Below are 16,938 nucleotides of genomic sequence, written 5' to 3' on the forward strand. Positions count from 1 at the left end.
GTGACTGCCTAACCGACATCACCAAATTGTACTTAACCAGGAGTGTCCAAATTGTGAAGTTTATGAGGGCTTTCTTTTTATTTTATTTTATTTTTTGGGCATTTCTGCCTTTATTGGACAGGAAAGCAGAGAGATATGAAAGGGTAGAGAGAGGGGGGAAGACATGCAGGAAAACCGTCACAGGTCGGACTCGAACCCTGGACCTTCTGCGTCGAGGAATAAACCTCTGCACGTGTGCGCCCGCTCCACCAACTGAGCTAAACGGCCACTTATGAGGGCTTTCTGAATGGTATTTAGCAGTATCAATCTCTCCAGAACAGCATTTGACTCAGCTTTTATGTGTGTCTGTCTGTGATGAGCAGGGGGTCGTGTCCCTTCTGGAGGAACAGTTCAGTCCAAAGGTTCAGGCAGAGTTTTCTGTGCTGGTGGATGTTCTTCACAGCCCAGAGCTGCTGTTTCCAGAGGCTGCACGGTTACGCTGTGAGAGCGGAGCTTTCATGTCCAAGTAAGTCGCTGCCAATAACCTGTGTAAGGAACAAAGAACACATTCCTCATTTTTGGAGGCCTGGAGGCCACATGTTAAAGTGAGAAGAGCAGCAGCATGGATGACATGACATGATGATGTGTAATTAAAGGTGATATATATATAGATATAGATATATATCTATATATATATATATATATAGATATAGATATATATATATATATATATATAGATAGATAGATAGATAGATAGATAGATAGATAGTGTGTTCATAGATAGTGTGAAAAACTCCATCCCTACCTTGTTAGCCGGTTCCTGAATGGGCGTATGTATGTAGTGCCGTGAAGCAATTCGTTACATCGCGAGACCTGTTATCACGCGATGCTTCCTGACCAAAAGTTGCAAGGGTGGTTTTTCCGCTCACAGGTGCTAGGGGGGAGCGAGACGACTACCATTCAACCCGAAAAAAGTCATATAACCATTCCAATGACTCCGAAGCTGTTCAGTTAAGGTAAATTAAGCTAAAAAAAACCTGCATAGTTTCCCCTTTAAAAGTCAAGAAACACAATTACAAAAGAGCATTTTTGAAATGATATATGAACATTACAAAGACCAACATTTAACCGTTAAATAATCAATAGTAAATATGTAAAGAAAAAAAAGTGAATTTAATGTATCTGTGGTCAGAGGACTACTCTATTAGAACTAACATATTAGATATTTCATTAAAACAAAATAGTTTGATACATCATCAGACCTCCAGGGGTGCTGGTACTCTGCTGCTGCCTGACCTCCCTGGAGAGCAGAAAAGCAGATTTCACCTGTGGTGATCAATAAAGTATTGCTTTGTTTTTACTTGTGAGCCAGTGACACAGCTGTGAATGATACAGCACTTCTCTTGTCCCTCTGTCAGACTGATCAAACACACCAAGAAGCTTATGGACAACGAGGAGAAGCTGTGTATCAAGATCCTGCAAACACTCAGAGAGATGCTGGACAAGAAGGAATGCTTTCAGGAGGCTGTAAGTACTTCAACCTGCATGGGAAGTATGTCACAGAAACATGGTTTTAATTATACAATTAGTCACTTTTATAAGGAAAACTTCTGTTCTACAAGAAAATGGTATTACTCTCTCACGGTTACATGAAACAATGTATGAATTAGGTAAAATTATCTCAAAGTTTGCTGTGGATTTAGCTCTGTCTTCCAGTGCCAGCAATGCTGTACTCCCATCAGCAGTGTGGTGTAGTACTTGTTTTCTCCCAGGTCTGTCGGCCCAGAGCCCAGACTCCCCTTCATCAGTATGCTGTGGGCCTCTCTGTTGTTACATAAGACAGGGAGGCACTTGAGGACACACTCACACTGAGGGGGAGAATAGGAGGGAGTAAGTAAGGGAAGGAGGAGGAAGAGGAGGGCAGCAAGCACCGAACAAATAAATCAATACTGCAGCGAGTGGGGGGGTTGCAGAAGCCCATCTCCTGCTGCACCCCCTCTGGACCATGAATGACAAGAGTTGGTGGAGGAGGCTTAAAGTGGTGGCTGCGTGTGTATTTTTGTGTGCACCAAGTACAAAAAAAGTCAGGTCTGTAATCACCTTTTGGAAGGTTTAGGTGAGTTTGTTCCAGCTGTGTGGTGGGAGTAGGTGACGCTGTGCAATTCACACAACACGAAATGTGCTGCTCAAGTCGAGACCTCAATCAGTGTGCATAAAAAAAACGAGACTTAAAAAAAATCACCATTGTTTGAATTTCCTAGAGCACTTTAAGGAAGCTGGGAGAAAGCATATGTTGCTGTCCTCTGACCATGTGGGATTTCATTTTTTAATTTCATGATTATTTTTGGCTGACAATGCTGTCCTACTAAAGGCTGTTATTGTTGCACCACAACATCACTTGTTTGAATAGAATGTATGCATGTGTCATTACCCTCTTTCAGTGTAATCACATTAGTAATACTGTCAAGACTACCTTTCTCAATATAGTATATGCCAGTCACTTACAGCTGCAAAAGCAGTCAGAGTTTTGTTTTCCCTGTTTCTGTTTGCATCTTGTGTCAGTCATGCTGTTTTTCGAAAGGCAAATGGTTCAACAGTTGTGTGGAATATGATCAGATGAATTCAAAGTGGAAAAACAGTCACTTTTTAGAAGCGGCTCGGCGCATTCGAGCAGCCAGACAGTGCAGTAACGATATGTGAAATGTCAGTTTGTGTAGGTGTGTGTAAGTGTGCTCAAGCATGTATTTGTGGCCTCTCTTTGTCATATCCCTGTAGCCCTGAGCGTGGAGCTGCAGCCTGAGAGAGAGAGGGAGAGAGAGAGAGAGAATTGATGGAAATAATGAGAGAGGGAGAGGCAGGCAGGCAGACAAAAACAGAAGGAGAGAGAGACAGAGTGACAGCATAGGCAGCAGAGGTTGGTGGCTCCCCTGGGGTGCAATGAGTGGGTGGAGGAGAGTGAGAGAAAGAGATGGAGTGAGAGTGATTGAGGGAAGGAGGGAGGGAGGCAGCCATGTGAGGAGCCATGTGAGTAGAATGGGAAAAAAAGTGGGCAGCGGCTACAGGGTGAGGGATTGGAGAGAAGCGGAGTCTGCTCAGTCCATGAGGAGACAGGGCAGGGGGTGCGCTTACGTAACAGCCTGCAGTGCCTGAGCCAGCGTCACGTGGACCATCACGTTCTCTCTCCCTCCCTCCTCTCACTCCTCTGTCCGCTCTCTGCCTCTCTCTTCCTCCTTTTCCCCGTCCATGCTTTGTCTCAGTCTATCGCATTCTGTCTACCCGCCTGAGTTGTTTTTCCTATCCCTCTCCCCTCTAGTCCCACCCAGGCTCTGCTCTCTGCTTGCCTGGGTCATGCCAGGAGCGCTGGTCAGGCAGCGGGGGGAAGCTCTGCAGCAGTCCCAGTATAGAGATGTGTTGCTGCACTGCACTTTATTGGCTGTTAGGTAATGGCAGCTTCATAAATGTGTGTGCTCTCACTTGCCCTCAAGATGTCTTGGGTGACAGAGGGTTTTTGAGGAAAAAAGACTTGAAAGAATGGTCCTGTAAATATTAAATATGAGAAAATATGCATAAAATACCATTTCAGACTTAGATTTAAATGTTTTCTCATCTAATGCAATTTGTCACAAGGCTGGTGTTAGTCTTTACTTATGTGATTGTCAAATACTATGTAAAACTAAACCAATAATGCAACAATTCGACTCAATACTTTCTGACTTCCCTACCTTGTCTGTGACACTCGGCTGCAAGCGCCTTTGTTGCTACGGAATAACTAAATCTTCAAATGTGAAAAAAAATAAACATAATAAAAAAAGCTAAGTAATTGATAAATCACCTGGGCAATTGTAGTATTTCACAAATGTTACTCAAACAGGAATGAATAATGCATTAGTTGGAGACTATTTTCAGCTGTGGATTAATATACGTTTAATGCGCTCCCAAGTATTTTTAAGCACCAGGATGGTATACTGTATGTTGTCAGATTCAAGAAAATATTGGTCATGTTGATTAAAATGACACCACGAAGCTCTAGTGGCTAATATGCATACAATATACTATGATTACACTGTCCTCCGTTTAATTCTGGGAACTTTAAAAAATGCCCTCCAAAATACTTCAAACTTAAGAAATGCCACCAGAGCATTTACCTACAATGTATATGCTCTGGACAACATTGACTCAATATGCATGCTCTCAAAATAAACAGCAGTGCTCATGTTTATCATAATAAGGGTCACCTAGTTTACAGACAGTACTGACAGGAAAAATATAGAATACCACTAGACTTATACTGTAATACGTAGCACAAGTTTTAAAGTTTTATTGATACATTTTCTGTGAACACAGGCATGCATATTAGAGATGAAACGGTATGAACATTTCATTTCATGATTATAGTGACCAAAGTTATCATGATTAGCATTATTATCTTGGTATTGTTAAAGTAGTCGTGCATCGCTGTTGGGAGGGTTTTCTCTTGTTTAGCCCAACTCTGTGATTTAGCTTGCTAAATAAGCAATTTGTTTCATGAAAAGTTTCCCCAGTGCAGATTTAAATGGACACAACCATAAGGAAGCAATTCAAATGTGCATATAAAAGCAACACAACCATTATAAACAAAGCAATGTGAAATTGTGCGTGTAAGAATTGTGCTGAACAAAATGTACCATGAGTTTTTCATAGCGTGGTAATCAAACACAGTTTTAATGATAATTAAAATTTAAAACGGTAATACTAACCATCTAGAATTTTGCCGTGGTTTATAATTAAACCAGGAACCATTTCGTCACCTAATGCATATGCATGTAATGTGCTGTTAGGTGTATGTGCATGTAAGCGTGTCTTCTTGTTAACAGACGATTGAAAAAGCTAGTTATGTAATATAAACCAGTCTCACACCATGTTTCTCTTTCCTCCCTCTCTTTCTCACTCATCCCTTTCATTCTCACGCTGTCTGTCTGTCTGTCTGTCTGTCTGTCTGTCTGTCCTTCTTCCTCTTCCCGTCCCTCTTTTTCTTTCTTGCTTGCCAAGTTTCACACCACCTGCCCAAGGCAAAGCAGATTTACAGATTACCACCCTCTTGATACTAAGCACATCACTCCGATGTATGTAGATGGAAAGACTTGCACACACACACACACACACACACACACACACACACACACACACACACACACACACACACACACACACACACACCCAGGCATGCAGTGCGCTGGCTGCCCCTGCGTAAGCTCGTTCTGCAGGGTTTTCCCTGGTTGTCTGTCTACTAATGGGAGTAGTGGAACATGGCTTAGGTTCATTCCCATGGAGCGGGTCAGGCAGGCAGAGGGTTGGGTGAGCTCATGGATACCGTGTACGTTTTGACCTTTGGCTGGATTCAGGCTGACACAGCATGCTGAGTCAAGTCAGAAAGTTGGATATAGGAAATATAGAACCTACAGTAAATCTGGACTCTGAATAAATAAAATAAATGAATCCATAAATAAAATAATCTATTTGTCATGTATGTTTTACTGCATGAGTTTGTGCTGAAAAGGTCTTTCCTTCCTTCCTTTCTTCCTCTGGTCCTCACTTCCCTCGGCCCATCACTCAGGTGTTTGTTGAGTATTATGTTTTGGTTTCCATGACGATGAGGGATTAGCACATGTTGTTTGTCTGATCTGGCCGTGACTGGGCACATGAAGTCTATGTACCTTGCGTAGAAATGCCCTCAGACCAGGAGCCTGCCAAACTCTTTTAGCTCCAAACCAGGGAGGAAAGAGACGTCATGAAAAAAACACTTGTAAAATTGTAAAAGGCCTTGACTTCAGAGCCTCATGCATCTGACGGCCACTATGAAGGAGATTAGTTGTCATTGTGAACAGTGTTTCGACGCAGTTCATAGTGTGTTATTTCCATCTGATTACATGTGAGTTAGGTCACTTGTGCTCAGGGAGTCACATGACAGGCGGCAACAGGGTGAATTAAAACTTATTTTTTGACTGATTGCTTCTTGCTTTTGCTAATGCACATATCTGGTGGACAAAATAATTGAAACACTTTAGAATAACAGATGCCCTGCAGTAAATAAGAATTGAGTTGCCTTCATTTTATTTTATGTCTCTTTAGTCAATGTTCATCAGTGTCTACCTGTGACCATTGTTCCTCTTTGCCAACACAGTTTTCCTGCATTTGGCACACACTGCGTGTCATATCGGCATATGGGACTTTTCCCCTTGCCACATGACACAATTCGGCAATATTTGCAACTGATTTTTCACAGTTTTATGAAAATAGTGATCACACCTCGCGGAAAAAAGGGTCTGTGCGCCGGGCGCATGGTTCAAAAGGGTTGTACTTAGTGTCTTCATTAATTCATAGGTGTGTTTTGGGTGTAACATGCAATAAACCAATCAGAGTGTCATCTTCCATTTCCTTTAAAAGCCAGGCGCGTTTGTACCTTGGCGCATTGCTATTATGATGGCGGATTTGCACTGTAATATTTTTATTTGTAATCTTCTGCATGTGTGTGTGCTGCTGTGCTTCCCTGTCTGTGTGTAACAAGCATAGTGTGCGTGCACTGTGCATAAGCCTAGGCGCATTTTACTAATTTGCTGTTAAAATAACAATGAAATGCTGCGCTATTGACTTTAGACCAGGTTTTTGTTGTTCAATGGCGTGATCACTTCCCGCTGCCTCAAGATAGCAATACGCCAAGAATTCACCTGAACACACCTCCCTGTAAGACCAGCACGCCCATGGGCACAAAGATGGGCGCAGGTGCATTTGCTATTTAAACGACGCGGGCGCTGGACGGGAAATTGACAACTGCGTCGGTCTTAAACTAGCAAAGACACTTGCGTCGGGCTTTGCACTGCCCTGCGCCGGGTGCAAGATAGGGCCTTAAGAGTCTGCAGCCCCACCAGTAGCTCTATGAGGCTGTACTTGGTCACAACTGTGCCTTGAGCTAAATGCCCAGAATAACAATGTTAACATGCTTTTGTTTAGCAGTTAACAATTTAATTACAGTCACTATTTGCTAATTAGCACTAAACACAAAGTACAACAAGTTTTGCAGCTATGTATTTGGTCATAAACCTAGGGTTTACTGGGCAAATAAAAATGTTGACGATGGCGCTAGATGAAAGATTAAGGATCACCAACATTATTACAATTCATCTTTGAATGTCTGTACCGAATTTGATTGCTATCGTGCAGTTTTGAGATATTTCACTCAAAACCACAAATGTAAATCTCATGGTGGCCTCGTTAGGACACATCCTCTGGGAACCATGAATGTCTGTACAAACCTTTGTGCCGATCCATCAGGTAGATGTTGAGATATTATAATATAATAATATACATTGACCTGCTGGTGGCGCTTGATGAAAAGACAGGGGATAACCCTTTTTTTTAAATAATTTTTTGGGCCTTTTAAGCCTTTATTTGTATAGGACAGCTGAAGACATGAAGGGGGAAGAGAGAGGGGGGGAATGACATACAGCAAAGGGCCGCAGGTCGGAGTCGAACCCGCAGCCACTGCGTTGAGGAGTAAACCTCTGTACATCGGCGCCTGCTCTACCAGGTAAGCTATCCAGGCGCCCGCTTTACAATTTTATGGCAATCCATTTAACAGTTGTTGAGATATTTGAGTCTGGACCAAAGTGCTGGACCAAGTGACAGATATTATGTTTCAATCCATAAAGCAATGCCATCATCATGGCTAAAATCCAAACCAGCAAACACAGCTGGGCTTTTTGATTGTAAAGTATTTCTCTTATTTTGTCCTCCTTGTTTGCTGAGTAATGGGGAGGCAGATAAAACAAACAACCCTCGCGTGTACTTTACCTGCTAACCTATCTTCAACATCACTTCCTGACAAACACAATCAGCACCTAACAATGTTAGTGAATCACATGTAAAACATCCATAGTGAACCCGCCAGCTAACAGTCGAATGAATGCTTGTTTACGCTGCTGGTCTTGTATTTCCCTGAACCAGTCTCACCAATTGCTCTCACATGTGGGCTTAATTTGTTTTTCCTGATATGCTTGTTTGTTTGGTGAAAACACTTTATGTGCTGTGGAATTGCAGCTTGAAAACATTATAAATGGCGGCATGTGATGTGTGTCTCCGTGCAAGAGTGTCTCTGACAGAGTTTTATCAGATGCATGTACCGTGGTAGACCCTTTTGACCCTGTGAACAAAGCTGCAGAGCTACCTGTAGTGACCGTGGGTCAGGAAACATTTCTTATCCTACAGAAATGGGGAGAATTGAAACGAGGAAAAATGGTTCAGTTTGCCTAACTCTAACTTAATTGAAAAGCATCACCTAACATAGCTCAGCACAGCCCAGTATTAAAGAGCATATATCTTACCCTGTATACATGGCTGTAGCCAGAATTTTAGAAATCATGAGTTGAAGCCACCACCGCCACCGCACATTCAATTATATTTTCTGTAAAATGTATTCAAATGCAGCACTCTTTTTCTAGGAAATTCTTGAAAACATACCCAAATTCCCAGAAAAATACAGATAGCATCCTCAATGGCAGCTGCAGGCGGTCTGTGTCTTCCCACATCTCTGTGTTGTCTGTCCTAAAACAGCAGGATAATGTCAATGTATGTGTCTTGATTTCCTGATTTTGTCCTATTCATGAAATGACTCCCTTGGAGAGAAAGCCTTGCAAAACCACATTGATATGGATATGTATTATATTACAGACGGCTCCCAGTTTAAGCTTTTCAGTTTCACTCCAGTTCCAAGCTGTGGAGAAGCACACTGACTTCTGAGAGACATCTCAAGTCTTTGTTAGATTAACGTGCAACACATACTTTTACTGTACGTGATCAGATTGAGTTTCGGTATGAGTTTTAGTATCATGTGCTAAACTACAACAACAATAGAAGGCAGAGTTTCAGTTTGAAACTTTGTACTGAACAAAGTGTGTTGACTACAGTTTCTGCTGGGACCTAAATGTTGCTTCCTGATGGTAAAGTTGTTGGATCGGCCCTCACATGGCCTGTGGGGAAGCTCTATTTGTACCGTGCCACAGTGTTCTTGATCAGCGTTCCCCACTATTGACAAAAGACACACACCCAGAGTCCTCTCATGTTTCTGTTGTGGGAGAAGTAACAGAAAAGAAAAGAAACTGTTTGGGTAACATTCTCCTCCTGTGTGCCCTCAGTTTCTGCTATAATCAGCCTTGTATGACCTGAGCACCTCAAGCCTCCTGGCAGTGCCTGTCTTGGTTCACAGCTGGTGCTGCCCTTTGCTGCTTGCGAGAGTTTTCAGACCACCTAAAGAAGCATAGGGCACTTTTTGTCTTTCTCTTTTTCTCTGTGCATTTCTCTGGAGTGGGAGAGATCTGCAGACAGCAGAGCTGCGAAGGGGCTGGTGGAGGGAGGGGTGGAGAGGGGATGCGAGGATGCAGGAGGTGGGGATCGGCAGCTCATCCTCAGCTTGGACACCAAAACCGCAGTGTGGCGTGCCGGTGCACATTTTAAAAAACACCACGACTGTCTGCTCCTCGCTGGGTTTTGTTTGTTCTTCTCCTCCTCTCCCTCACCCCCACTCCCCCTCCCTCCATCCTCTTCTGTCAGTTCTTCTACCTCTATGTCTATCTCTCCTTTCTTTCTCGTGGCTCTTGCATCACCTGACTGGAGTTTTTTCTCGTCAATGCAGCAGCAAGCAGATGAGTCAGGCTGGGCTGACTCCTCTCCTCTCCTCTCCTCTCCTCTCCTCTCCTCTCCTCTCCTCTCTGCACTCTGCAGACCTAGCCAGCAGACTGCATCGCCCAGAAGGGAGGCGAACAAGCGCAAAAACCTGTCACCCCCACCCTCTTTTCAACTTTCCCCACAGAGCGTTTTTTTCACTGGTGTTTCAGAGTCATGCAAAACCATCATGTCCTCTGTCAGAAAAGGGGAAATGTTAAGTCAAACATGATTTAATCTGTAATCAGTCAAAGAACGTGCATTAGGATGCATTGCCTTGCAGAGCGTTGTGCTGAGTTTGTAGTTGCACTTAGATTGTCTCTGTGCATTACTGTGTGGAAATGAGAGAGGCTAGCTCAATGGATCCTGACCTTCAGTTCAAGAAGTGTGCGTGTGTGTGGGTGTGTGCGTGTGTGTGTGTGTGTGTGTGTGTGTTTGTGGGACAGCTCAGCCAGACAGTGCAGGCAGACAAGTGTCTCTGCTGACTGCAGATGAGATGGAGTGTTTACTGACACAGGGAGCATCGGCTGCACATGCTCCTCCACATCTTCACTCCTCAGTGCACTTAGTTGGAGGCTCTTTAGCTGGACTGTACCCGGGCAGCCTTCGTGGCGTGGCCTCATTTAGTTTCATCAGGCATTTAGGAGTGTTGTTGAAAATATACCACCAATAGTGACCAGTATTTCACTTTGGTGATTTAGTTTCAGTGTTAAGCAAAGTAGAGACTTTTTCCTGTGCCACATTACAGTTTTGCGCTGTCTGCAATGCACCAGCAACTACTGTTAAATACGCTTACAAAGGCAGCTACACAAATGAGTCATATTAAGCTGAATACCAATTAGCAGTATGTGTCAGCTTTAATAGAGGTGTGACAATCATCATAAGGGAACTTGAAGAGGGACAAAGAGGCCGCATAATTGCTGCATAAATTGTTGGTACGTCAGTGGCAAACGCTGCAAAATGATGAAATAGAATAATGGAAGAAGGTTTAAAACCTGTGACCGTGTATGCCACACAGGACACACAACACAGAAAAACTAAACTACCTGAGAGGAACAATGCATTTGTCACTTAATCACTTGGATCGACACCTCAGTACCACCAGAGTATGAGCTTCACCAAAACTATATTTATTGCAAAGCTCTAATATTTTCAGGTGTTTCTGTTATTTTGTCCACCACCTGTATCTCAGGGGAAGGTTGATTGTCCTACTCACATGTTGCCATGGAAACCAGAGGTTGCTCCCTACAGTCCATTCATCCTTTTGCACCACCCTTCAATTGATCGGTTTAAGCAACTATTCATCCATCCTTCCTCTCTGTTGATCAATGACGCTGGCGAGGTGTCATCAAAACAAGGCCATTTTGAGTTATGTTGCCATAGAAACTTGCTGACCACCCTTCGTGTTCATGCATTCTTTATATGCCATCCATCCATCCGTTGCTTCCTCCTGTTGCACAATAAAAATAGGTGGTGACAAGCACAATGCAAGTCATCCACCTGTCAATCACTCTTGCACTTGGATTACACAACCACCGTGGGGAGATTATCTCCATGAATCCTTTAATCTCATTTCTGCTTATCTGCGTCAAATGTCGCAAGAGATCCTTCTGTGTGCATGCTATATGTACATCTTTTCAATTGGTATTCACTTTGTCAGAGTTTGTTTTTTCCATCTCTATTCTTAGTTCACTTACTGAATGCAATTCCCACACTCACAGACATCCATGTTGCTGAGGTTGCTCTTGATGAAATTGTCTTTTATTCTAGTTAAAAAAAAAAGTAAAGAAGTTGTAAAGTTTAAGTTGATGTCAAATCATAATGCTATGGTTCATGTTCAAGAAAGAATAAAGAAAACATTGATATTAAAAAGATTTCAGTCACTAATTGTAACAAACCTAAAAAACTTTATCTTAGCTGAACTTTTTTTAAGTCCTGGCTGCCATCTCAGAATCTCTCATAAATGCTCAGTTAGAGTCTGGTTATTGGACATCACTATTACTGTCATCCTCTTCAGTGAGAGGCTCCAATTTCTTTGTTGATAAAAGCTTTTTTTATATCCTGAAAAGCCATCGCTCCCATCAAAAATGAAATGCATCATGGGATAACGTTGATCATTCCTATTAGGTATAAGATGAAATCTGCTCAGCCCTCTTGTTTGGATGATTGGGTGGATTTCATGCCAGTGAATACACCACACCACAATTGTTCTCTTGGATGGGACATTTGCTAACGTGTCCTTTTAATTTCGATGATACGTTTATAGTTATGGCTCACAAAATGCTACTTTTTCAAAATGTGAATTTCCTAGTTTGAGTCTAGTACTCTCTCAGACTGTGATATGGATTTAACATTGTGATTTCTGTCTCCACAGGGAAACGAGTTAAGAAAGATCCTCCTCACACGCTACTTTGGAAATCAAAAGCTTCTCTCCAAGTCAGAGCTTGGGAGTGGAAACAGCTCATCTGGCGGCTTTGTCAAGCCGTCATCCGGAGGTACTGAGAACCCCAAATAAACTCAGTAGATACTGCAATAAATAGTCACTGCGGAGGAAACAACAACCGCAGCTAACATGACCGCTTCTTAGGAGAAGTGCTGCTTGACAATTGCTGGCAGATTTTGAATCTGGCTAAAATGATTCCTAAAGGACAATGTAAAAAAAAAAGAGAGAGAGAGAGAGAGAGAGACTAAGCAGGCATGGAATATAGTTAGATTAGAATAAAAATGTATCAATAAAGGTCCAGTTATATTCAGAGCACAATCATGTTTAATGTTAATATTCAATCTCTGCAGGTGGTTCTCCCATGTTGGACTCTGACAAGCCAGGCAGCAGTGTGGTGGAGATCCAGTGTCTTTTGGACAACGTAGGGACAACAGAGCTGGTGGTTGACCTCATCGTCAACACCAAGAACGACCGTGTGTTTGAGGAGAGCATCCAGCTGGGCATTGCCCTTCTCCAGGGCGGAAACACACAGATACAGGTGGGCTCTCAAACCCTTTTATTTCCATTCACATTGATCAGCTAAAACCCAGAAAACACACACACACACACACACACAGATTTGGATTTATGTTGACTACTACTCTGCCTTCCACCCAGAACTCCTTCTATAACCAACTGCACATGCAGAAGAAGTCAGAGAGGTTCTTCAAGGTTTTCTACGACCGCATGCGTTTGGCCCAACAGGAGATCCGAGCCACCGTGTCCGTCAACATGTTTGAGCTCAGCTGCAGAAAAAGGGAGGATGACAGTGACGTCAGTAGCATCAGGTTAAAGAAAGGTACAGTCGAGTAATGATGAATTTTAACCTTTGAATTATAGCCAGCACATCGCGGCTCCTTGGCTTCACTCTCGAATATGGCCAAAACACATTTGTCACATCTGCTGTCTGGAACATGCAGCAAACCACTGTCAAAACAAAGCTGAAAGGAAGGTGTATATAAAGTGAACCACCTGGAAAATAATGCCAGATGTACCTAGAGATGAGAATTTAAAAGTGACATACTGACTCGCTGGGGTCATGTCTTGAGCATAGTGCATTTCCATAGAAAACAGACCTGGACTGAGTGAAAAGCCACAAAATAGGCTTAAATATAAACTTGATAACCTTAATGCTTTTACAGTATGTGTGGTCCTCAAGTGCAGCTCGAGCCTGACTTTAAACAATAGTGGAGGATAAATCCAGAATGATCTATTGTTGCAGACTGTTGTTCTCAGTTCCTGCAGTCACATGTCAGAGGCCATGTGACAGCCCACATCACAAACCTATCAAAAGGCCATTGTATCAAGATCGGGTACTTTCATGCTACAGAACCCCACTCAATAGATGCCCACCTGTTGGGGAGAGGGGTCTCTGAATTTCTTTTTCAATATGTCTAGATTGTTATAGTGAAGGCTGCCACTGATCAGTATCTGAAATGGAAACTTTTTTTCTTGTTGCTTGTTTTCCTCCTCCTGTTTACAAAGACCTATATTCTGCCCAATAATTAAACAGTTAATCATGTTTTTATACCTGCATGCTGTGCTCTAGGGACAGACTCAGGGCTTCATATGAGGGAGGACATGCAAGGGCAGCTAAAGGAGGCCTCCTCTGTTACCTCGAAGGCCTTCTGTGCCTTCAGAAAGGAGCTGGACCCCGACCTCGAAGGCCTCGGCCAGAACAGTGAAATCGTTGGGGCAGACGAGGTTTTAGACGAAACTCAAATGAGCCCAGCCATCACCATCATGAAGCCAATCCTACGTTACCTACAGCTGCTCTGTGAGAACCACAATACAGAACTGCAGGTACTGGCCTCTTGTTTGACTGAGAGTAAGAACCTTGAAGTTTAACGTCTCTTAAATTGTCTGCTGATTGACTGTTTTTTTTTTGTGTGTGCTCTGAATCCAGAACTTTCTGCGCAACCAAAACAACAAGACAAACTACAATCTGGTGTGTGAGACTCTTCAGTTCTTGGACTGTATTTGTGGAAGCACCACTGGAGGCCTTGGGCTGCTTGGCCTTTACATCAATGAGAATAATGTGGACCTGGTTCGCCAAACCCTGGAAACCATCACAGAGTACTGCCAGGGACCCTGCCATGAAAACCAGGTAGGTGGAGGACTGGTTAGTTTAGTTTACTCTTGAACACCACTGCGTTGGCTGGCATTCCCACGTACAATATTGTATACCAGTTGTGGTTTAATACACTCTACTTTTCTCTGTGTGTGTTTGTCAAGCACAGACGCATCTTCTGATTTTTGTTTTGTCTAATGTGCATTCACTCTAGCTATGCCTATCTTATTTTTCCAGAGCTGTATAGCCAAGCACGAGTCAAATGGCATTGACATTATCATAGCACTGATTGTCAACTCCATCAACCCCCTGGGGAAGCATCGGCTGGACCTCGTGCTGGTGCTCAAGGTGAGCAGCATGTGCCTCTGAGAGCCCTGAGAGGCTGCTTGCTGTGACGCACAGCCATTGAAAGCATTTACAATAACAATGGTCTGCTTAATAGTAATAATTACCTATGGTGCTAGAGACTGTGAACAAGATAACTGGAGGTAGTTTGACCAAATCCCCAGTGTTTAAAAGATGAATATGTCTAAAAAAAAGCCTGTTTTAATGGCTGAATGGAGAGTGTTTTTCTTTAGAGACAGTATTGCACACCTCCTTTTTACTTGTAATGTTTGTTGGCTACACATAATGTCTAGCTGTTAGACCGCAGATGATTTGAATCTTACAACTCCTCTTTAACATTACAACATTCAAATGGTTTGATTTCTGCTAAAAATTACATACATCAAATCATTCATTCCTGAATTACTCAGCAAATGTAAACGCTCATAGGTGAACCCTTATGTTGTAGAACAATGCCTCCAAACTACTATTGGCTATCATGGAGAGCTGCCATGACAGCGAGAATGCAGAGAAGATTCTCTACAAAATGAGACCCAACGAACTGGTAAGTGTGTGTCAGACTCATCATGTATACATACGTGTACATACATAGCTAGATGCCATGTAAAACCTTTTACTTTTCAAGTAACTGTAAGTAGCAGTAACTTTTCATAACTTTTGTACATCAGGTGGATGTAATGAAGGAAGCCTACGCCCAGGGTCTGGAGAGTGATGAGGACGAGGACAGTGTTGGAGACCAGATCAAGCCCAGAGACGTCGGACACAACATTTACATCCTGGCCCACCAGGTAATGAAAATGCCTGAGCTTGTTTTTGTCTGTGACAGAGGCATTACTGCATTTCCTCTCTCTTTGTCTGTCTGACCTTCTGCATCCTCAGAGTTGTGTGTGTGTGTGTGTGTGTGTGTGTGTGTGTGTGTGTCTTTGTGTGTCCACATGCATGCTCCTGTTTGAGTGTGTCCTCTGCGCTAAATGATGGAAGACTGCTCTTCTGTGAACGAATCGCTCTGCCAGTCTTCTAAAATTAGCTTTCAGGATGTGACACTGGTTCTGCAGACAGGTATGCTGTAGGTGTTCACTGAAGCATCACTAGTCACTGTATTACTAAACAAATGTGCTTTGCCTCGTCCAGGGTATCAGCAGTAAAGAATTTAGACGGGGGTGTTATGCCACTGGGAAGTGTGTGTGTGTGTGTGTGTGTGTGTGTGTGTGTGTGTGTGTGTGTGTGTGTGTGTGTGTGTGTGTGTGTGTGTGTGTGTGTGTATCCTGTGTGTGCCTTTCTCTATAGTTTATGTCAGTTGGAGAGGTCAGACCAAGTCGAGCGGGTTTTCACTTCTGCCTCTTTTAGAGCCAAGTGTCAGACAGGGTATATTTGTCCAACCACCAGACTAGTTTCATCATGACATGAAAGGGATTTTTTCGACTGTTGGACTGCTGTTGTTGTTTTGTTTTTTTTGACCTCACAAAGTGAACACACACACACACACACACACACACACACAGAGAGAGACTTAGACATCAGCTTATCGAGAATTTTCCTGTCATTTTCACCTCAGGGCAGCTGCCATTCAATGTATTTTGTGTGTGAAATAAGAAATGATAATGAGAACATAAACAAGAGTAAATGATAAACAGTAGTTCATAGAAATGCGTACATTAAACTACTGTACATAATGCCATGTAAGTAAAAATTTAAATGAAGTTTGGATCCTAGCTGGCCCGACACAATAAGACCCTGCAGCAGAGCCTGAAGCCGGGGTTGGGGTTGGGGCCGGTGTCAGGGATGGACCCCGACAACGAGACGGATGACGCCCTCCATTACTATGCCAATCACACAGCTCAGATAGAGGTAAACCTCATCATCACTTCATCCATTTAACCTATATATATATATATATATCTCTAAAACTTTAGTTACCAAGCACATCACATTTTGTGTCTCCATAAAAAACCCGTAATACGGATTTAATGGATATCTATTCGCCAGATTGTGCGTCACGACCGCACCATGGAGCAGATAGTGTTTCCGGTCCCTAACATCTGTGAGTACCTCACCGAGGAGTCCAAGGTGCGTGTGTTCACCACCACCGAGAGAGACGACCAGGGCAGCAAGGTTAATGACTTCTTCCAGCAGTTTGACAACCTCTACAATGAGATGAGTTGGCAGAAGAAGATCCGCAGTAAGTCTTTACATTCTGAATCCAGCGTTTGCAAATGTAATGATGGTAGTAGCAAGAGCAGGGCTGCAGGATGGTAAATCATGATTATCATCCAGTGTCTGGTTATCGGTATTCCCAGAATAAATTGATGGGGCTGTAGAAACTTTGTGTGTTTGTGTGCTGAGTTTGTGTCCCTGTACTTATACTTCC

At 43.0% G+C, this 16,938-nt stretch overlaps 1 protein-coding gene across 2 annotated transcripts in view; it reads left to right on the forward strand.

Moving 5' to 3' along the window:
- Positions 1-16,938, forward strand: part of itpr2 (inositol 1,4,5-trisphosphate receptor, type 2) — a 64,784-nt gene that overhangs the window by 28,858 nt on the left and 18,988 nt on the right. For both annotated transcript variants that reach the window (XM_036003548.1, XM_031316926.2), the window contains exons 36-47: positions 363-505; positions 1,398-1,506; positions 12,047-12,167; positions 12,466-12,653; positions 12,773-12,953; positions 13,704-13,957; positions 14,061-14,261; positions 14,463-14,573; positions 15,019-15,114; positions 15,239-15,358; positions 16,284-16,418; positions 16,557-16,749. In XM_036003548.1, coding sequence (XP_035859441.1) covers positions 363-505; positions 1,398-1,506; positions 12,047-12,167; positions 12,466-12,653; positions 12,773-12,953; positions 13,704-13,957; positions 14,061-14,261; positions 14,463-14,573; positions 15,019-15,114; positions 15,239-15,358; positions 16,284-16,418; positions 16,557-16,749 — 1,852 coding nt within the window. The remainder of the gene's footprint in view (positions 1-362; positions 506-1,397; positions 1,507-12,046; positions 12,168-12,465; positions 12,654-12,772; positions 12,954-13,703; positions 13,958-14,060; positions 14,262-14,462; positions 14,574-15,018; positions 15,115-15,238; positions 15,359-16,283; positions 16,419-16,556; positions 16,750-16,938) is intronic.

This window comes from Sander lucioperca, chromosome 7 (assembly GCF_008315115.2).
Source record: "Sander lucioperca isolate FBNREF2018 chromosome 7, SLUC_FBN_1.2, whole genome shotgun sequence".
Lineage (NCBI taxonomy): Eukaryota > Metazoa > Chordata > Actinopteri > Perciformes > Percidae > Sander > Sander lucioperca.